Raw genomic sequence first — 22699 nt, forward strand, 5'->3', positions numbered from 1 at the left:
AATCTCACTAAATTGTTGAGGCTGGTCTCAAACCCATGATCCTCCTTGTCTCAGCCTTCCAAATACTGGGATTACAGGTGTGTACCAGCACACCCAGCTTCCTGGCTCCTCTTTAAAGGAAATCTGGTGAGGGGGTGGGCATGGGAAGGTATGTGGGGATGACATCAGTCTGGTTATCACAAGATGGTTTATGGCGGTCTGGCCATTCTCAGGATCCTTAGATTGATGTAGTCTCTATTATGTGAACAATAAATAAGATAATGCTAAAAAGTCCCCTAAATTATAAGCTTCTTTTTTGTGTGTGTTCTGGGGATGGATCCCAGGAGCAATCTACCTCTGAGCTACACCCCCCAGCCCTATTTTTTATTCTTTATTTTGAAGCCAGGTCTCACTGTGTTGCAAAGGGCCAAAAATGTCACATCTCTCTTTGCTTTGTGTAAAATTATTATTAGTGAGCTAATTGCCAATGTGCAAGGCAATTCTCATAAGTGGGAAAATGGACCAGACCTGATCTTAGCTGTCCTTCTGCCCAGTGCGATGGCTGAGCTAGCCCGCTGAGCTCCTGTGGTCTGACAGGTCAAGTTTGGGACCCCTTGCTATATTTTAAGCTACTTCTCCTTTGTCTCCACCAGGGCCCTTAGCACCCTCATGCCACCATGTTGTTCAGTCTAGATTCTGGATATATATATATATATATAATTTTTTTTTTTTTTTTTTGGTGGTACTGGGGTTCCTGGAAACCCTTCTACCTCCGGGCTACACTCCCAGACCTATTTTTTATATATTTTTTTGGAAACAGGGTCTCTTAAGCCAGCAAGGCTGGGTTCGAACCTGCTCGATCCTCCTGTCTCTGCCTCCCAAGCATGGGGATTACAAGCGTGCGCCACCACGCCAGGCTGGAGCTCCATAATTCGAAAAACATTTTAAACTAGCTGCAGTGGCGCACGCTTATCATCCTAGTAACTTGGGAAGCTAAGGCAGGAGGATCAAAGGTTCAGTGCCATTCTGGGTAACTTAGCAAGACCCTGTAGCAAAATAAAAAATAAAGCTGGGAATATAGCTCAATGGTAGAGCACCCCTGGGCTCAACCCCTAGTATCCCACAGACACACACCAATAAAACCTTTTTAACATTATCACTTCAAACATAAAAATCAGTAGAATAGTAAAATAACACCAGTAAAACTTCATGGTTCATATTTTGCTGTTTTGGGTTATATTTATAAACCTCGAAATCATTTGAAGGATGCAAACATCATGTCCCTGTATTATAAACGCTGCAGTGTGCATCTCTGAAGAGTAAACAACATTCTTCCACATGCCCATAGTACCATTTTTATACTAAAAAAAGAGTGATGATATCCTAATACCTTATATCCAGCTCATAGTAAAATTCCCATAATTATTCCCAAACATAATGTTCATTTATTTTAATTGAGACCCAGTTAACGTTACGTGTTGCATTTGGTTTTGTGTATTTTTAAAGTAGAATATTACCCACTCCAATCCTGTTTGTTTCCCACGACACTATATGTATTTATGTATGTAAATATGTATTTAATTTTTTATTTATTTGGCCACACAGGGGATTGAACCCAGGGCCTTGGACACATTGGGAAAACACAAAGCTTCAACCCCAGCCCTATTTATTCTATTTTGTGATGGCCTCAGCAAGTTACTCAGGCTGACCTCAAACTTGCGATCCTCCTGCCTCAGCTTCCCCGGTCTCTGAGATCAGGGGCGTGCGCCACGGTGCCCGGCAACACCGACTTTTGAAGAGACAAGGTCTTGCAGAAATGCTTAGCTGCTGACTTATTCAATGATTTCCTTGTGGTGTCATTTAATTTTTCTTGTATTAGCTGTATTTCCTGTAGCCTAGAAATTGGCTAGTTTGATTAGATTCGGGTTAAATGTTTCTGGCAAGGATCCTTGATTCTATAAACCTCATATTTCACCCCAGCAGGAGACATGCAAGGACAGGGGGCCTCATTATCAGTGACTCTGAATCTCACCACTTTATAAGGAGGTAATTGCTAGCTCCGTCCAATTTATGAGTGACCCAAGGTTGACACTGTGTGACAGTGTGGACGCCGTTACCCACTGGTCACCAGTTACTATCTGGGGGATGGGAGGATACAACCTTGGTGCTTTGAAGCCAGGCATGGTAGTGCACACCTGTAATCCCAGTACTTGGGAAGCTGAGACAGGAGAATCGCAGGTTCAAGACCAGCCTCAGAAACTTGGGGAGACCCTGTTTAAAATAAAAAAAGGCTGGGGGTAAAGCTCAGAGGTAGAATGCCTCTGGGTGTTAATTCCTCATGGCCCCTGATGACCAATTAGAAACCAGGCGTGCCGGGCGTGGTGGCGCACGCTTGTAATCCCCGAGCTTGGGAGGCGGAGACAGGAGGATCTCGCAGGTTTGAAGCCAGCCGCGCTGGCTTAAGAGATCCTGTTTCCAAATAAAAAAGTATAAAAATAGGTCTGGGAGTGTAGCCCAGAGGTAGAAGGGCTTCCAGGAACCCCAGCACCACCACCAAAAAAAAAAAAAAAAAAAAAAAAAAAAACAGAGCCGGGCGAAGCTAGCCTCAGCTACTTAGTGAGACCCTGTTTCCAAATAAAGTATAAAATAGGTCTGGGAGTATAGCCCGGAGGTAGAAAGTGCCTGGGTTCCACCCCCAGTACCACCAAAAACAAAAACAAAAACAAAACAAAACAAAAAAAGAAACCAATGTCATGACCAAGCTCAGAGGTAGAATGCCCGCGATCCTAGTGATTAAGGAGGCCAGAGAGAGAGAGAGAGAGAGAGAGAGAGAGAGAGAGAGAGAGAGAGAGAGAAGAAAAGAAAAAATAAATCATTGCTATGGAAAATAAATGGTACTAGGGTGGCTTTTTTTTTTTTTTTTTTTTAAGAAATAAAGGTGGTTTGCTAAGCCGCCATCCCTTCCGTGTGAGCAGGATGCTGTTCTGTGAAGCCCTTTGCCCACCACGTCACCATGACTAGGGCTCACCCCGGAGGCTCAGGGTCAACGCTTTCCCTTTAACTGTGAGTTTTTAGGGTGGGGAGTTGGTGTCAAGTCCTCCACTGGCACCAATGACTTCAGCATCAGGATGGACTGATGGATTTTTATTATCCACGGTACATTATCAAGTATAATCATTATTCTTTACAGACCCAAATTGGTTCAGCAGGAGCCCTATCCAGACTGCCTCCTGGGGGTCTTTGCTTCCTGACACAGAGTCCCAAATTCCCCGGGTACTTCTCTTTCTCTAAACCTGGAATTAGCTATTTCTCCCACCAGATCAGATTTCTTTTTTTTAAAAAAAAGGGGGGATTGAACTCAGACATTTTATTTTTTATTTAGTAACAGGGTCCTGCTAAATTGCTGAGTCTCACTAAATTGCCGAGGCTGGCCTTGAACCTGCAATCCTCCTGTCTCAGCATCCCAAGGACTGGGAGGTTGGGTGTTTGCTACCACACTGGCACAGATTCCTTTTCCTGTGGAATGTATTGAAAATAAGCAGTGCGGTGCAGGTGTGTTCATTGCTACAGTGGTATCAACACTTCTTGGTCCTTTCAGTGAATAAAAGCTAGGAGATAAATATATATTTTTAAATCATGAGTTCATAATGACATTTTCACAAAGAGGTCTTTTTCCCCCCTACACCAACTCTTTTTCATATCTTCTTTGACATTTTCTTGTATTGAAAATCTTGGTTCCCTGTTAGGAACAATCATAAAGTTACCGATTTGCTTTATTCTACCATATATGTGAATTCATTTCAAAATCCCAGTACTCATATTTCTACCCACAATACAGCTACTGAGTGAGGATTAAGCTTTTTGTGCGGTTTTTAAAAATTGTGTCTTTAGATTTTATATCTCCCGTTGAGCTGTACCGCCAGAACACAGTGTGCAGATGTGATATGACTTGTAATCATTCCTCCCAGTGGTCTTATTAGCGATTTATTATAATGGCAAGACTCATTTGTTTCACTTTTGGTTTTTCATATAGGATCTGCTTATTTTTCTTTAGTGATTTAATTTTACTTTTTGACCAGATCAAATATCTACACAAGCCGGGCTTGGTGGCACACACCTGTGATCCCAGTACCTGGACGGCTGAGACAGGAGGATCGAAGGTTCTAGGACAGTCTCAGCAACTTAGTGAGCTTAGCAATGTAGCGAAACATTGTTTTAAAATATAAAATGAAGAGCCGGGGGCATGGTCACAGCACGCTTGTAATCCCAGTACTTGGGAGGCTGAGACAGGAGGATCACGGTTTGCGGCTAGCCTCAGCTACTTAGTGAGGCCCTCTGCAACTCAAGTGAGACCCTATTTCAAAATAAAGAATAAAAAGTAAGGCTGGGGGTATAGCTCAAAGGTAGAATGCCCCTGGGTTCCATCCCCAGTAGTGAATAAAATAAAATAAAAATATCTCCCTCCCTCCCTTCCTTCCTCTTTTAACCCAGGGCCTTGCATAAGCTAAGTAAGTGCTGCACCACCGAGCTACTCCCCAGCCCCAGAGCGTCACTTTATAAATTCCAGTCCACATCCCTCCGCCTCTATGGCGGCTTGTCTTGTCCTTGGCCCATCACCAAGACTCTTCTCCCTATCTCAGTCCCGGAGCACGCCGTGCCTCCATTCCCCACGGAGTCATCCCCGCTGGGCCCTTCCTTTCTCTTGCACGTTACTGCTGCGTGCTTACGTCTCGCTTCCCACTTCCGGTTATCCTTCGCTGGAAAGCATCTTTGCTTCCCTGAGCTCACGGCGCCTGTCAATCATCCAAACTAGCAGCATGAGGAGGATGTGCCAGAAACTTTTCTAATCACTCTTCCTGATTCAAGAGTGATGCGAATCGGCAGGTCACCAGGCACCAGGGTTCATTAACCACTTACTCCTCAAGATAATAGGAGCTTACGACCTATGTCAGGATGCTGCTGTGCCATCTTCTTGGCCTGGCTGGCTTACTGAATAAACCTTTGTCCTACCCCAACAACTTGTCCTATTTCTTGGGCCCTTTGGGAGCTGAGAGTAGATGGACTTGGGCTCAGTGGCACCAAGGAGGCTGCATTTTCCTTGAGGGTAGGATGATGGCTAGCATTCCTTCATGTCTAAAGCAGGGCTGGGTATCCATAATAGAAAATAAAGGAATACCGAATAGATTCAGTCGGTTCTTTTTTCTTTCTTCCTTTCTTCTTTCCTTTTTTTTTTTTTTTTTTTTACAGTACTGGGGATTAAACCCAGGGGCATTCCACCTCTGAGCTATGCCCTAGTCCTATTTTTTAAGCCCTTATTTTGAAGCAGGGTCTCACTAGGTTACAGAAGGTCTCACTAAGTAGCTGATGCTGGCCACGAACCTGGGATCCTTCCATCTCAGCCTCCCAGGCACGGGGATTACAAGCGTGCGCCACCACGCCGGGCTAAAACAACCTTCTTTAATATGTGATTCTGATTCACTGAGTGAATCGCCTCACCGTCTGCAGTGCTATAACTCATTCCCGCGCAGAGCTCACCAACACACCCTTTTCCTCCATCACAGCCTTCTCATCTATAGGATCTGCTCATTTTCCTAGGATCACGAGGCAGCACGTTAGCACCACCACGGCTGCCATTTCATACAGTGAAATCAGCGAAAAACACGGAGACTCAAAAGCCGGCTCTCGCTAGATGACAGGAGGGACACTTCTGGCCCTAAGAGAGTTGAAAGAGGGTCCTCTGCTCAACCTCAGCTAGGGGCGCGGGTAGCGGTGCGACCCTGATGACTATCGGGACACCGGGAGGATTCACACGTCTGCCTTCCTCTGGCCGGCTGGGCATGGGGCGCAAGCCTGTAATCCCAGTGCTTGGAAGGCTGGGACAGGACGATCGCAGGTTCAAAGCCAGCTGCAGCAAAGAGTGAGCCTCTAATCCGTCTAGCCAGACCCCGTTTCAAACTAAAAATAATAAAATAGAGCTGGGAGTATAGCTTGGAGGTAGAATGCCCCTTGGGTCCAATCAATCCTCAGTACAACACACACCAAAAAAAATAAACAAACAAACAAAACACTTAATTACTGATTCTAGGGTTTTTTTTTTTTAACCTAGTTTAACAAGGAGGCAACTTTTAATTGTAATTTGCAAAAAAAAAAGAGGATTGACATTTGAATTAGCTGTGTGACCTTGGACTCCTAGTATGACCTATCTGGGCGCCATTTTGCCTGTTTTATGACAAGGTGATCTTTACGCTTTCCCCCAGCGCCTCTTCTCTTGGCTTCGCTTCCTCATCTCCTTCCCTTCTGCGCAGGTTCCTGGACTTCCACGCGGCGGCGTCCACCTGCTCGCCCTCCCGGGCCTCCCTGCTCACCGGCCGGCTGGGCCTGCGCAATGGAGTCACGCACAACTTCGCGGTCACCTCTGTCGGGGGCCTTCCGCTCAACGAGACCACCTTGGCGGAGGTGCTGCGGCCGGCTGGCTACGTCACCGGGATGATAGGTACCAAGAGGCCCTCGGCCAGCCTCTCCCCATGATGGGGGATGCGGGGACGGCTGTGCCTGCCGCTGTCACCCAGGATGCTGCTCCACGGTCCACAGGGCCCTCCACTGCCACCTCTCCCTCGTATTGGCTTCTTTGATCATTTCTTATTGCAGACATGAGGGATGCTTTTAGCTATAAGTAACTGAAAAGACTTAACCATGGATTGATGCGTGAGCAGTCAGGATAATGGTGCGCGTCTGGCTTGTCATCCCAGTACTTGGGAGGCTGAGCCAAGAGGATTGCAGTTTAAGAGGCCAGAAAGACCTTCAGCAATCTACTGAGAGCCTGTTTCAAATTACAAAACAAGAGCCGGGCGTGGTGGCGCACGCTTGTAATCCCCGCGCTTGGGAGGCTGAGACAGGAGGGTCGCACAGGTTCGAAGCCAGCCTCAGCTACTGAGTGAGGCTCTCGGCAACTTAGTGAGACCCTGTTTCCAAATAAAGTATAAAATAGGTCTGGGGGTATAGACCGGAGGTAGAAAGCACTTGGGTTCCACCCATAGTACCACCAAAAAACAAAAACAAAAAAAACAAATACAAAACAAAAAGGGCTGGGGTGTAGCTTGGACATGGAATGCCCCTGGGTTCAATCCCCAGTACCACACACACACACACAAAAGTAAGCAAGCAAATCTCTCAGACACTCCAGCCACGGAGTCTCCTGGCCTGGCCAGAGCTGGGTCACATAGCAACAGGGGCCCCAGAGAGGGCTGGGATGCTGGGGACAGGATCATGACCGTTGGCTTGGCCTAGGCACCGCCGTCTTCCACCTCCACCCCCGAACAAAACCAGAGTCCTCTTAGCAGAACACACAGGGACGTGGCTATAGCACAATGTCTGTAGCCATCGACCAAAGTTTCCTTTTCTTTTAATTAATTTACATGCCTCTTACCGAGCATTAATTATGTAGCAGGCACTGGGGCAAGTGTTTATGAGCATCAAGGGATGAGGATGCCTCTGAGATCATCATTTCCTCCGTGGTAGAGGAGAGAACAGTTTCCAGCTGTGAGAGACCTCAGTGTTACCTGGCCTGCGGCGGAACTAGGACTACATGCTTCCTTGGCTGTTTTCCTGCAGGTGTCCCCCACAGAGGCTGAGTCAGCCCCGCAGGTCCACGGCATCCTCACTACCTGTGCTCATTAGTCTTATCTCCAAGAGCTGGGTCCAGCGGGAATCCTGCCGCGCTCCACCAGGGAGCAACGGAGAATCCTGTGCCAGCAAACAGCCCGACAGCGAGCGTCCCCGCGGGTGCGCCCCAGTGCCCGCGGCTCCCCTGCCAACTGGCAGGAGTCGCTCTACCCAGACCCAGGGCCAGGGCCTCGGCTGTTGGTGCCACCTCCTCTGGATTCAAGAGCCTGACATCCTTTCCCAGGAGCTCAGGCTGGAGGGTGGCATCCATCGTCCCAGATGGGCAAGCCCCAGTCGATAGGAGGAGGGACCAATTAAAGTCCAACCTCCTTTGTCTCCAGTCCTTTTCTCCCCACACCCCGAGGTATAATTATGTTCACAATATCAATACCAAGACGACCATGAGTGGTGCTCCCTCTGGGCCTGACTACTCTTTATTTATTTATTTATTTATTTTTGTACTGGGGAATGAATCCAGAGGTGTCCTACCTCTAAGCTATACTCCCAGCCCTTTTTATTTTTATTTTTATTTATTGTGAAAAAGGGTCTCTCTAGTTTGCTAGGGGTCTCACTAAGTTTCTAAAGCAACAAACCTTAGGTCCCCCTTTCTCAGTCTCCCAGACCCTGAGTGGACAGGAATGCGCTCTGGTGCCTGGCTGGGCTTGACTATTCTTTTTTTTTTTTTTTTTTTGGAACCCAAGGGCATTTTACCTTTGAGCTACACCTCCAGCCTTGTATATTATTATTATTATTATTATTATTATTATTATTAATTTTCTTTCTTTCTTTTTCTTTTCTTTTCTTTTCTTTTCTTTTCTTTTCTTTTCTTTTCTTTTCTTTCTTTCTTTCCAGGTCTGGGGATGGAACTCAGGGGCATTGTACCTCCGAGCTACACCCGTGCCCTATTTTTTATTTTTTATTTTGAGACAGGGTCTCACTAAGTTGCAGAGGGCCTCACTAAGTAGCTGAGGCTGTCTGCGAACCGTGATCCTCCAGTCTCAGACTCCCAAATTCTGGGATTACAAGCATGAGCCACCACGCCTGGCTTATTATTCTTTATTCTTTATTTTGAAACAGGGTCTCACTAAGTTGCAGAGGGCCTAAGTAGCTGAGGCTGGCAGCAAACCTGTGATCCTCCTGGCTCAGCCTCCCAAGTACTGGGATTATAAACATGCGCCACCATGCCTGGCTTGGGGTTGACTATTCCTATTGGGACGTTTCAGGTATCCATTTAATCCTTGCAGACAGGAAGGGTTTGGGCCCAGGGCAGCCTGACCCCAGAAGCTCATGCTGACGTAGGGCTGGGTTCTTGCGGAGCCGCCTGGCTCTAAGACGCTGCCTTCCCCAGGCCAGGTGAATAACTGTTGCAGGTCTGTGGTTCAGCTGCTGCCCGGCCCTCTCCACACTGCAATTTTGTGTGTCCTGGAGAGGATATTCAAGCACATCTGTTTGTCGGAATCATGAATTAAAGCACGTTTATTGGAAAAACTAAATACCTGCCGAAGGTGTGCAGAGCCCGTGTAGGCCTCTCACGATTGGCCCTGAGGCTCCGTCCATGCCTGGTTTTCCTTAGTTGTGTGCACACCACTTGGCCTACTTTTCTTCCCCTTCATACTATTTTCTGTTTCCATGCAACATCATCTTACATATTAATTATTACACGTCTTATAATTTAGCACTTTTTTGGAATTTTAATATAATTTTATATCTCCGTGGAATACTTAAGCCAAGCATACCATATAATGTTTAACCCACTTCCCTCAGTTTTTTGTTAGTTTTTTTCTCAACTCTATGAAGCAGTTGCAAGAAGGAGATAATAGACTCTTTTTTTGGTTTATTCTTTTCTTTTCTTTTTTTTTTGTGGTACTAGGGACTGAACCCAAGAGCATTCTACCTCTGAGCTTCAGCCCAGCTCTATGCTGTTATTATTATAATTTATTACTACTACTACTAGTAGTAGTAGTAGTAGTAGTTTTTGCAGTAAAAAAAAATAGAGATTGAACCTAGGGGTATTCTACCTCCAACCTACACCCCCAGCCCTATTTTTTATTTTGTAACAAGGTCACACTAAGTTGCAGAGGGCCTCACTAAGTAGCTGAGGCTGGCTGCAAACCTGTAATTCTCCTGTCTTGGCTTCCCAAGTAATGGGATTACATGCATGTGCCACCACGCCTGTCTTATTTATTTATTTTTAAACAAGTTCTTGGTAAGTTACAGAGAGCCTTGCTAAGTTGCCAAAACTGGCCTCAAACTTGCAATCCTCCTGTCTCAGCCTCCCAAATACTGGGATTACAGGCATGCACCACCATACCTGGCTGATAATGGACTCTTATAAACCCTTTATTCATGCATTTGTCTTTTATTTATTTCTTTTTGGTACTGGGGATTGAACCCAGGGATACTCTAGCCCCTTTTTTTAAAAAAAAAAATTAATTCAAAGCTGAGTGTGGTGGTGCACACTTATAATCCCAATACTTGGGAGGCTGAGACAGGAGGATCTGTGTTCTCAGACAGCCTCAGTTACTTAGTGAGGCCCTCTGCAACTTAGTGAGGCCTTGTTTCAAAATAAAGAATAAAAAATCAGGCTGGGAGTATAGCTTGGAGGTAGATTTTCCCCTGAGTTCAATGCCCAGTACCACACACACACACAAAAAAAAATTCAATTTAATTTATGCATTTGGTGGTGAGGGGGATTGAACCCAGAGGCATACTACTACTACTATTACTACTACTACTATTATTTCTCCTCCTCCTCCTCCTCCTCCTCCTCTTCCTCCTCCTCCTCCTCCTCCTCCTTCTTCTTCTTCTTCTTCTTCTTCTTCTTCTTCTTCTTCTTCTTCTTCTTCTTCTCTTTCTTTATTTATTTGTTGTGAGTCTCGGGATGGAACCCAGGGGCATTCAACCTCCAAGCTACACCCTCTGACTTATTTTTTATTCTTTATTTTGAAACCGGGTCTCACTGAGTTGCAGAGGGCCTCACTAAGTAGCTGAGGCTGTCCGCGAACCGTGATCCTCCGGTCTCAGCCTCCCGAATGCTGGGATTACAAGCGTGCGCCACCACGCCCGGCTTGGCATTCTACTTCTGAGCACATCCCCAGCTCTTTTTATTTTTTGTTTGGAAACAGGGCCATGCTAGTTTGCTGAGAGTCTTGGTGCATCGCTGAGAGTTTCCTCCAACTTGCATCCTCCTGTCTCAGCCTCACCAAGTACTGGGATTACAGGTGCTTGCACTTGCCTTTAAATAAAAGGCAGTTGGGTCGCACTTAGTGAGGCCACGGGAAATCATTAGCTTGGCCAGGCTCCTTGGCTGCCCGTGATTTCCCCTCCTTTGTGTGGGTAAGCGCTGCCTGCTGTGGAGGTCTCCGGTCGCCCAGTCTCTCTGCCTTGGGAGTGATCTCTCAGAGCAGAATGAGAGGATGGATCAGAGTCTTCAGCGCTCTACCACCTGTTGCCCAGTTATTTCCCGGGACCATGCCCACTTACCCAGCAGGGAGTGGCAGGCGTTCTCGGTTGCCGCCCGGTAGGTGTCCGCTGCGGGCTGCAGACCCCCCTGGAGGGGAGGATGGAGCCAGGCAGGCCAGGCATTCCCAGGACACCAGCATCAGAGCATCAGAGCCACTGTGCGCTCTTGGGCCCCAGTGTGGGAGTCTGGAGGGTGCGGTGGGCTGCTCCTGGGGCCACTGTGGCGCTGCTCCTGGGGATGGCCCACCTGCCCCATTAGCTGCGGCTTTCCTTCCCTTGCTTTGTGTCCCCCACAGACTTTCTCTGGGTTGGGTCCCAAAGAGCGAGGCTTGGCTGCCGTACCACGTATGTGCAGATGGCTCTGCTTGTCCTCAGGGGCAGGAAGCTGGTGGAGAGCTCCCCCTGCCCCCCATAGTGGCTCCGGGGGTCCCCAGAGATCCCTTCCAACACCCTGTCTTTGTTTTTTCTGCAGGCAAATGGCATCTTGGGCACCACGGCTCTTATCACCCCAACTTCCGTGGTAAGAATTCTTTTGGGGGATTTGTTACCTGCGTGGCAGAAAATAAAAGACCCTTGTTCGCGTTTGAGCCATCCTGTCCCGGGGACGTTCTCCTGATTGAGGATGTCTGCTTTCACAAGGGCACTTGGGTGCTTTGGGGTGTCAGCATACCCCCTCAACCTTCCATCTCTCTTGCTGGTACCTGCCCTAGCCTCCCCTTTCCTGTGTCTGTGTGCCCCATGGTTGCCTCTTTGGGGGCCTGTCCATTTTCTTACCATATTAGGGATCGAATCCAGGGTGGCTCTAACTCTGAGCTATAGCTCCTAGACCCCCTTTTTAATTTTTTGTTGTTGTTTGAGACTGGGTCTTGCTAGATTGCTGAGAGTTTTCCTAAGTTGCTGAGGCCAATTTCAAACTTGAGATTCTCCTGTCTCAGCCTCCCAAGCACTAGGATTACAGGCCTGCGTCAGCCATGCCTGGCTGTCTCCCAGTTCTTCACACCGCAGAGAGCATCAGGCCCCATGAGGTCCCAGACTGGCTTATCTAGAAAGAAGGAAAAAGTGTCCCGTGGGTTTGCTAAGCCGGAACCCTGGCTGTGGATCCAAACGGGTGTGACCCGGGCTCTAGCCTGCACGTCACCTGCCCACTTCTTATGGCTTCTACATCTTATTTCTTCTTCAGATAGAAAGTCTCTTGAGGGTGGATTTCTTTATTTTTTTAATTATTTATTTATTTTTGTCCTTTAAAGTGTTATCCATAAGCCCAGTGTGTGGAAGGCTGAGACAGGAGGATTACAGGGTTGTGGCTAGCCTCAGAACTTAGTGAGGCCCTCTGCAACTTTGTGAGACCCTGTTTCAAAACAAAGAATAAAAAATAGGGCTGGAGATATAGCTCATAGGTAAAATCAACCTGGGTCCCCAGGACCAACACAAAAATAAAGTGTTACCCATAAACTAGGTGTGGAGACACATGCCTGTAATCCCAGTACTTGGGAGGCTGAGACAGGAGGATCGTGGGTTCAAGGATAACCTTAGCAATATAGTGATGCTCTTGGGAACCTAGTGAGACCCTGTTTCAAAACAAAAAATTTTTTTTAAAGTTCTGGGGGTCTATCTCAGTGGTAGAATGTCTCTGGGTTCAATCCTCAGTGCCAAAAAAGAAATTAGTTAATTAACTAATTAATTAAAAATAAAGTGTCACCCATAGATGGATGGGGTGGCACATACCTATAATCCCAGAATTTGGGAGGCTGAGACAAAAGGATCTTAGGTTCAAAGCCAACCTCAACTTAGCAAGATCCTGTTTCAAAACAATAATAATAATAATAAAAGGCTAGGGGTGTAAGTCAGAGGCAGAACACCCCTAAATTCAATCTCCAGTAACAAAAAAAGAAAATTATCCTGTGTATAGTAGATTTTCCGCAATTCCCTACATAATTTCACCAAGGATGTCTCTCCCCTTCCTCCAGTCTGGGTTAACGCTAATCACAAGGTGTCTTAGAAATCTAGTCTTACAGCCAGAACCCAGCAAAGTGATTTTCTTCGCACGCTTCCAACGGATATTAATCAAATCCTCTTTTAATTACATACTCCAGAGCACCGCAGTATTAAATCACAGGAAATTAAATTTTTGTCACGTGTGTGAAGGCAGGGTGTGGGGGTCGGGTGGGCTACTAACTAGCTGCTTCTGTTCCAGGGTTTGACTACTACTTTGGGATCCCGTACAGCCACGATATGGGCTGTACCGATGCCCCGGGCTACAACCACCCTCCTTGTCCAGCGTGTCCACAGGGTAGCGGCGCCTCCAGGTAACGCTGTCCCACGGCTTGGCCGTCCTGGGGCAGGGTCCCTCTGCAGTCGGCAGGTGATGCGGTCAGAGGGCTGTTAAGACAGCGGACAAGATAGCAAGCGCATCCCTGGCAAATCCAAATGCACTGTTCGCTTCTAATGCTAAGATGGGAGAGCTAGCAGATCTTCCTGCTGTATTTTTTTGTTGTTGTTGTTGCTCTGTGGATTGTTTAGCTTGTTAGAAAGTCACCAGACATTGGTGATGCAGAATTAAAATCCCAGTGCCTCGGGAGGGTGAGGTAGGAGAATCACAAGATCGAAGCCAGCTTGGGCAATTCAGGAGACTCTGTTTCAAAAGTAAAATAAATAAATAAATAAATAAATAAATAAATAAATAAATAGCGCTGGGGATGCAGCTGCAGTAGAGTATTTGGCTAGCATGCATGAGATGCTGGGATCAACCACCAGTAAATCAATCTCTCTCTCTCTCTCTCTCTCTCTCTCTCTCTCTCTCTCTCTCTCTCACACACACACACACACACACACACACACACACTGCAGAAATTTAGGTCTGCGTTTTAACGAGATGCTCAGGTGATTAGTGTACACAGTCTAGGGGGAGAAGCAGGGTTGCAGGGCACCTCGCCACCCTTCCTGCCAGCTGCAGCCTGGGGCCACACCTGTGCTCTCACCTGGCCACATCCAGGTTGACAGATGTTAGCCAGCCTTGTCCTTTCTTTTCTCTCTCTTTCTTTCTTTCTTTCTTTCTTTCTTTCTTTCTTTCTTTCTTCTTCCGTCCTTCCCTCCCTCCCTCTTTCTTCTTTCCTTCCTCCCTCCCTCCCTTCCTTCCTCTCTCTCTCCCTTTCTTTCTTTCTTTCTTCCTTTCTTTCTTTCTTTCTTTCTTTCTTTCTCTTTCTCTCTTTCTTCTTCCCTCCTTCCCTCCCCCTTTCTTCTTTCCTTCCTCCCTCCCTCCTTCCCTTCCTCCCTTCTTTCTTTTTTTTTATCTTTCTTTCTTTTGAAAAGCCAATCTCTTTAATCCATGTGAAATCAACCAGGATAAAAAAGGGATGGCTTAGGGCAGGGAGTAAGAGAGACTATACATGACAGCAGAGTCACAAGATAATAAAAAGCTGGACAATTCAACCTGAATATGGGCTTCACATTATGACGGCAGCGTGGTGCGAACTCTTCTCTTTATAGAAACATGTGGTCCTTGGCAACTGTTTACCCAGCCTGACCTTATCGGCTAATCTCATGTAGTGAGGTACGTAGGCGCGACTTTGAGCTTGGGATGCTTCACGAGTCCGTCTCGGCACCACTAGGACCATTTATCCTAACTGCCTTGAGAGGATGTGTTGAATACTACCTGCCCGAGAGGGTTCCCCTGCCCGTCTCTCTCTAGGGGTCCCACCTTTGCACCTGTGGTGACCAGGGCAAAGAGCAAGAGTGTTTACTAAGCTCTTTATGTCCTGGGCAGTGTGCAAAGCATTTGTTACCTCCTTCCGTCCTCCCAGGACCCCCGTAAGAGGCACAGACCACCTCGGGCTGCGAGAGTGAGCCTCGGGTAACTCCAGGGATGTGACCAAAGGGGTTGCTCAGCCACACTGATGGGTGGCCCCCTGTCAGACTTACTTTAATCTGTAAGACCCAGGGCAGAATTTTTTTTTCCTACAAGTTATTATTTGTTTGATTCTCCTGACTCCTATCATGAAATTAAAAAAAAAAGTTCTCCAGATATGTGGTTCAGAATTAAAACTGTCCTAAGCTCTTCTTTGTATATTCTATTGCCAGATTCTGTGTCCCATGGAGTCCTACGGTGGACTGGGGGAAGTGCTAGGTGTTACACAGCTGGACAGTGAAGAAAATGGAGAAACAGAGATGGGGAGGCTGATTGGCTCTGGGACTCCGATTGAAATAAGTGGCCTCCTGAGACCTCAGTGTATTTCCCTGCAGAATGGGAGCAATGGTCTCCCTTGTGTCTAAGGGTCTTAGTGACCTTCCTAGAGTGGCTAGCCTGCCCAAGGAGCAGAAACTCATCTATTCAGAGGGAGCTGAGGAGCTGGGCATGGTGGCACATGCCTGTATTCCTAGTACTTGGGAGGCTGAGACAGGAGGATTCCAAGTTTGAGACTAGGTTCATCAACTCAGCCAAACCCTGTTTTAAAGATATATTTTTTTAATTAATGAATGCAGGGCATGGTGGAGCATGTCTATAGTCCCAGTACTTGAGGGTTTGAGACAGGAGGATCGAGGGTTCGAAGCCAGCCTCAGCAACTTGGTGAGGCCCTCTGCAACCTAGTGAGACCCCATTTCCAAATAAGAAAAACAGAGCGTGGTGGTGCATGCTTGCAATTCTAACATTTGGGAGGCTGAGACAGAAGAATCATGGTTAGTAGCCATGAGGTCCTTTGCAACTCAGTGAGACCCTGTTTCAAAATAAAGAATGAAAAATAGGGTTGTGGGTGTAGCTCAGAGGTAGAACGCCCCTGGGTTTCATCCCCAGTACCACAAAAAAGAAAAGAAAAGAAAAAAAAAAAAGAAATAAATCAGGCTGGGGATTTCTCTGGATTCAATCCCCAGTAACACAATAAAATATAAAATAGGGCTGGAGGTGTAGTTCAGAGGTACAAAATATCCCTGGGTTTAATCCCCCAAACCACAAAAAGCAAACGAGCAAGCAAGCACCAAAGGAAGAAAGGGAGTAGCCAGAAGCATTCCATCTCAGTTTTACTCTTGGAGGAATTGGAGGGGGTGGTAAAACTCCCCTGTGGCCGCTCTGTTAAGTGCAGTGTATTATGTGCGTCTCTGTGCTATGGTTTTCTGTCTACTCCTGGGCTGCCTAGAGCGCAGAAACGAATGCCCTTCTGTCTGTGGTTCTGTGGTTTCCACACAGGGGCCTTGAAAGGGACTGCTACACAGATGTGGCCCTTCCTCTCTATGAAAACCTGGACATCGTGGAACAGCCGGTGAACCTGCGCAGCCTCACCCACAAGTACGCTGAGAAGGCCACCCGCTTCATCCAGCAGGCCAGGTACAGAGCCCGCGCCCCCACAGCCCCCGAGGCCCTGCTGCATCCCCTCCCTGCAAACACACACCGTGTCCCCAGCCTCAGCCTTCTCTCAGCCATGGCTGGGGTTCATTGCCCAACAAAGGAGGATGCATACTTGTCTCCTGTAACTGAAACTGGAAAACTGTCCCCTCTGTGATCCTAGTCCTGGGTAAGAAATTCCTCAGCCAGCTCCCAGCATTGCTGAGGGTTTATCAATCCCATTTTGATCAGGCCCCACAGTCATGATCATTCTTTCTTCTTCTACCTGGGTGTAAGCTCCTGGAAGGAAGAGCCTGGGGACTCTATTCTGGGTGATCCAGGCTCTTGTTGAATTTATTAGCTGTTAGTGCGTATTAGTTTCCTCTTGCTGCTGTAACAAGTAACCACCAACTTAATGGCAAAAGCAATGGTAAATTATTCTCCTGCAGGTTTGGAGGCCAGATGCTTGCAATGAGTCTTAGAGGGCTAAAATTGGGGTAGTAGCATGGCTATTTCTTTTTTTTCTTCTTTTATCTTTTTAGTGGTACTGGGGTTCCTGGAAACCCTTCTACTTCCGGGCTACACTCCCAGACCTATTTTATATTTTTATTTGGAAACAGGGTCTCTTAAGCCAGCAAGGCTGGCTTTGAACCTGCGTGATCCTCCTGTCTCCGCCTCCCAAGCACGGGGATTACAAGCGTGCGCCACCACGCCCGGCTAGCATGGCTATTTCTACCTAGAGTTTCTAGAATCTTCCCTCATCTCTTCCTCCTTCCTGTGGCAACTGCCATTCCTTGGCTTATGGCCACCTTGTTAAAATCTCTACTTCTGTTGTTACCTTACCATTTCCATGTCTGCAGTCAGCTTCTGACTTCCACGTCCTCTGTCTGCCTCTTTTAAGATACCAGTGACTCCATTAGGGTAAACCGGGAGAAGCCAAGATCATCTCCTTCACATAATGTGTTAAGTCTCATTTGCCATATAAAGTAACATTCTTAGATTCTGGGAATGAGATTCCAGGTGTCTTTGAGGTCATTACTCAGTCTACTATACCAGGGTCACAAATTCTAGCATCTACGGGGCCTGGATAGATACTGATAAGTAACCTTAGACTTGGACTTAGTCTTGGACTGAGTGAGAGGTATTGGGGAGAGGTGGGGCCGGCGGTGAACATGTGCACACATCTTTATCTAAAGGGGTGGCCTCTATCCAGCTCCAGCTGCAGCTGCTTTCTGGTGGGGACGTGAGCCTGGAATGTCAGGTATCTCTATTTTCCAAGAGAGACAGGATGCCTGGCTCTTACATGAAATCTTGCAATCTTAAAATGTTAGACATTACTGACTAAAAATAACAAGCAAAACCCAAATTCATGCCACAGTATATCGAACAAATCCCGAACGTACCAGGGTTGCCACTGGTGTGCAGCCTCCGGCAGGTCAGAGCAAAGGACATCCCAGGGTGAGCTCATCTCCTCTCTCCCCCAAGACTGTAAACTCCTCAAGGTCACTGGAATCGTTTCCAATCAGCTCACAGCCCCAACCTGCATGAGCCAGAAAAAAAAAAGTGCTGCATGGCTGCTTAAAAATGTGCTTAGAGCCGGGCGTGGTGGCGCACGCTTGTAATCCCAGCATTCAGGAGGTGGAGACTGGAGGATCATGGTTCGCAGACAGCCTCAGCTACTAAGTGAGGCCCTTTGCAACTCAGTGAGACCCTGTTTCAAAACAAAGAATAAAGAAATAGGGTTAGAGGTGTAGCTCAGAGGAATAATGCCTCTGGGTTCCATTCCCAGTACCGCAAAAATCAATCAATCAATCAATAAAAATAAATAAAAAATAAAAAGACTAAAAAAGAAATAGGGCTGGAGGTGTAGCTCAGAGGTACAATGCCCCTGGGTTCCACCCCTGGTACTGGAAAAAAAAAATATATATATATATATACACACACATACATACTTAGAAATAAACTGCACCTGTGGATAAATGATCAGGCCAGCTCCTTGAATGTAGAAGAATCCTCTACCCCTGGCTAAACCATGTCAGACTTTACCAGAGAGGCCAGCTGGGAGAGAGGCAGCAATATGGGAGACCCAGCTGTCACCTAGTCTTGGTGATAAAACCCACTGTTTCAGGCGTTCATCTCAGGAGCAGCCCCCGAGGGCCTTAGCAATCACATCTGAATGGCTCAGCAGGGCTCCTGGAAAACACTGTCCATTTTTCTGAGATTGTGGATATAAAAGGAATCAAACTCCTTCTTGCATCTGGAGGGTGGAGCCTCTTCAGCTGCTTGGAGCTTTGAGATTGTTGCAGGCCCCTGTGTGCCACTGCAGGTGGGGGCTTCGTGGGGACAGTCCTCTTTTGCATTTGCAGTGCCTCAAGCAACGCGGGGTTCTGAGGGGAGCCATAGCAACTTTCCGGGGACTAGCGACTATTTATTTTTATTTTTTGGTATTGGAGATTGAACCCAGGGGAATTTTACCTCCCAGAGCTACAGCCCTAGCCCTGTTTTAGTTTTTATTTTAAAACAGAGTCTCACAAAGTTGCTGAGGGTCTTGCTAAATTTCTGAGGCTGGCCTTGAACCTGCAATCCTCCTGTCTCAGCCTCCCAAGTACTGGGATAATAGGTATGCGCCAATGTGCCTGGCTCTAGTCTATGTTATTTTGGGATAGCAGCCAGATTAGACTGAGACCCAGAGCATTCATCACTCAAAACTAGGTCCTAGAACTTGGGATGTCCCATGGTTGCTTTAGTCAATATTCTCACTGCTGTGGCCTGATAAACCTGACCACACAATTTAGAGGAAGGAAGGTTTATATGCTCACAGTTTTGGAGATTTAAGGGGTTCAGTCCAGGTCAGGCCAGGTCTGTGGAGCTCAGGACATGCCAGTGAAAGCAGAGAAAGGGAGAAAGCAAGGGCTCTGCTCTCACATTATAAAGGCAGGAAGCAAAAAAGAGCAAGCAAGGGGATTGAAGGATCTAAGAACTGTCCCCAAGACCATACCTATAGGGACCCACCTCCTCCAGGCATACCCCACCTGCCTAGGTTACCACCTAGTAAGTCTATGATAATGGATTTATTTACTGATGAGATTATAACCCTCATGACTTGATTCCATCAACTCTGAACATTAATATGTGAGCTCTTCAGAGGATATTCTATACCTAACCATAACAGCGGTAGAGTGCTTGCCTAGCATGTGCAAGGCCCTGGATTCAATCCCTAGTGCCGAGAAAGAGAGAGAGAGAGAGAAAGAGAGGAGAGGAGGAGATTCTATAGATGCACAGATGAAAACCAATCCTCTGTTTTCTGTGGGCTGGAACCTAGTGTCTGCAAAACTCCCTTTTACTTAGGGCTGTGGACATAGCTTAGTGGCAGAATACTTGCCTAATATGCATGAGGTCCTGGGTTCAATATTCAGCAACCTCAGCAACACACACACACACACACACACACACACACACACACACACAATCTGTAGTGAAATCGTTACTTGATTTCCTGTTTACTCTTCTCCTGTCCCCAGCTGCTACCTCACACTCACCAACCGGCCACCGATACCAAAGACCCAGGTTCAATTCCAAGGCCACTCTTACCCTGTCCCCCTCTCCTTCCTCCTTTTTGAGTGCTGTGATGCTGCCATGCATGGCACACCGGTGAGCCACTCAGGTCTCGAAGATCTCTCCTTTCTCCTCACCCCAAGCCCTCCTCGGTCCCCCATTGTGCTCTTCCATAGCACTCAGTGTTGTGTCTCCATCACTCCTGCTAAATCTCTATAGAATCCCCTCAATTTTGTAGTTTCCACTTTTTCTCACCCTGAGAAGGTGGGAACGAGGTTCGTAATGCTGGTATCTCCATCCCTGCTGCTAGGGGCCTCACAGAGCTTAATAATTATTCACTGAATGAATGAGTAGATGAGAGAGTTGCTTTATTCAGCCTCCAGGATGTGCTTGAATGCCAGTATGAACAAATATGGGTTAGACTTGTCTCTGCTTTGAGAAACTCAGAAACTGGTGGAGCGGGCTCTGGAGGAACTTGGCTCGAATGCAGGTTATTGGTCTGTACTGATGCTAGAGGAGGAGGGGGAAGCCAGGGCTTTGACAGGGTTGGGGGGCCGGGAGGAGGAAGCCAGCTGGGGAGAAGTTTCATCAGTATTGGTGGCTGTCTCGCTGGAGCTTCAGACTTGATTAGGTGCTTCTCTACAGGATCCCGGGGAGCAGCCTGGGCAAAGAGCAGGAAGGCGGGGTTCCTGGGATACTAGCAGACTAGATATAGACACTAGCAAGAGACTTTGAGGAGGAAGGAAGGAAGGCAGGACTGGAAGAGACCCAGATGAGGAAGTCTTCAGATGCAGGACAGAGCAGATGGGGCCGACCCTGCGGTCACAGTGAGCCCCCGCAGGCTTCGAAATGGGGAACTGTCAGATTGCATCTGGGTTTGAGAAGGTTGTCATGATGCCAGGGGCCAGAGGGAGACTGGGAAATGTGGGGACAAGTGGCTACGGAAGCACTGATCCTAGAGACTCCAGGGGCCACTTTAAGACCAGAGGGCAGGGAGCGCCCCACCCCCTGCTTGTGGCCTTGCCCCTCTCTGCCCCTGGCACCAGCCGAGGGCCTTGCTGGACAGCCAGGGATCTGCCTGGAGAGCCGGGCACCCATTGCCTGCTGTTTTGCACCTTGGCCAGGTATTTTCTCTGGGCCTGGATGTCCCTGGGTGTTTATCTCCAGCCCCTGTCCTATCTTTTCTCTCTTGGAATGTTCCTTCCCACATCTGACTTGGTCTGTTCTCTGCTTACCACTTTGCTTGTTTGGCCACGCAAACAGCATGTTCCCTTCAGAAACCTCTGTCAACAGAACTAGACAAACAGAAAGTACATCCGCCTGAGCTCCACACCCCACAGATCACCTTGCTCACAGGTCCCCACGGGTGGTGCCAGCCCCATCCTCAGCGGGCACAGAAACACGTTTCTCCCTCGGCTCTATTCAGGCATACTTGAGGTAACCATATTTTATTTTATTTTATTTAAATTTATTTTTATTGGTGCATTGTAATCATACATCACATTGGAATATAAGACTTGAGAGGATATACAAGCACACATCATCCAATTAGCCCTCATCCAGTCCCCATCCCATTCCCTCCCCCTCCCTCGATCCCATGCTTGTTTGGTGATTAACTTTGACACATTTGTTTATGTACCTCCTGCTTTTTAAAGAGGCTCCATCCTCCCCTATTCCATACCCTCTGATTGGTCACCTTAATTGCTTCACTATAGGGCCCTTTCTATAGCTCGACCACTTCCTGTTGCCCCTTTCCTCCTAGTTATTGCTGATTAGGGGAAGCATCTGGTTTTAATTTTCTGCTATATTTCTCTGTGCATGCCGTGTTGCAAATACCGATCCCACTCTTGACGGCCCCAGTTGTGGCCTGGCTACCAGGTGGACTGATCCAGACCTCGCTGGCTCAAGCAGCGGACTTGCCTCATGGGAGGCCTTGATTCTGGCCTCGCTGGCCCCGACACTGGCCTAACCCCTCAGCTGGCTCCGATCCCGGCCTCAGAGACCCCAGCACCGGCCTTCCTCATGGCAGGCTCCAATGTTAGCTGATGGCCCCGGCATTGGCCTAACCTCTCAGCAGGCTCTGATCCAGGCCTTGGAGGCCTCAGTAGTGGCCTTGCCTCACGGAAGGCTCCGATGCCGGCCAGTGGCCCTAGCACCTGCCTAACCTCTCAGCAGGCTCTGATACCAGCCTCAGAGGCCCCAGCACCGGCCTAACCCCTCGGCAGGCTCAGATCCCAGCCACGCTGGCCCCAGCACCAGCCTGACCCCTCGGCAGGCTCTGATCCCGGACTCGGAGGCCCCAGCACCAGCCTTGCCTCACGGCAGGCTCCGATCCCAGCCACGCTGGCCCCGGCACCGGCACCGGCCTAAACCCTCGGCAGGCTCTGATCCCAGCCTTGGAGGCCCCAGTACCGGCCTTGCCTCACGGCAGGCTCTGATCCTGGCCTCGCTGTCCCCAGCACCAGCCTAACCCCTCGGCAGGCTCCGATTTCGGCCTCAGAGGCCTCAATTATGGCCTTGCCTCACGGAAGGCTCCAATGCTGGCCAGTGGCCCCGGCACCGGCCTAACCCCTCGGCAGTCTCCGATCCCGGCCTCAGAGGCCCCAGCCCCAGCCTTGCCTCACGGCAGGCTCCAATCCTGGCCTCGCTGGCCCCAGTACCGGCCTAACCCCTCGACAGGCTCGGATCCTGGCCTCAGAGGCCTCAATAATGGCCTTGCCTCATGGA

General features: G+C 48.1%; 1 protein-coding gene across 1 annotated transcript in view; it reads left to right on the forward strand.

Annotated features, from left to right (window-relative positions):
• The window catches only part of ARSG (arylsulfatase G), a gene marked incomplete at both ends in the record, with an annotated part of 83610 nt that overhangs the window by 16387 nt on the left and 44524 nt on the right, over positions 1-22699 (forward strand). The window contains 4 exons of the mRNA XM_080712845.1: positions 6285-6472; positions 11576-11623; positions 13298-13409; positions 16283-16420. Coding sequence (XP_080568971.1) covers positions 6285-6472; positions 11576-11623; positions 13298-13409; positions 16283-16420 — 486 coding nt within the window. The remainder of the gene's footprint in view (positions 1-6284; positions 6473-11575; positions 11624-13297; positions 13410-16282; positions 16421-22699) is intronic.

This window comes from Muscardinus avellanarius (genome assembly GCF_963383645.1).
Source record: "Muscardinus avellanarius genome assembly, chromosome: 16".
NCBI lineage: Eukaryota > Metazoa > Chordata > Mammalia > Rodentia > Gliridae > Muscardinus > Muscardinus avellanarius.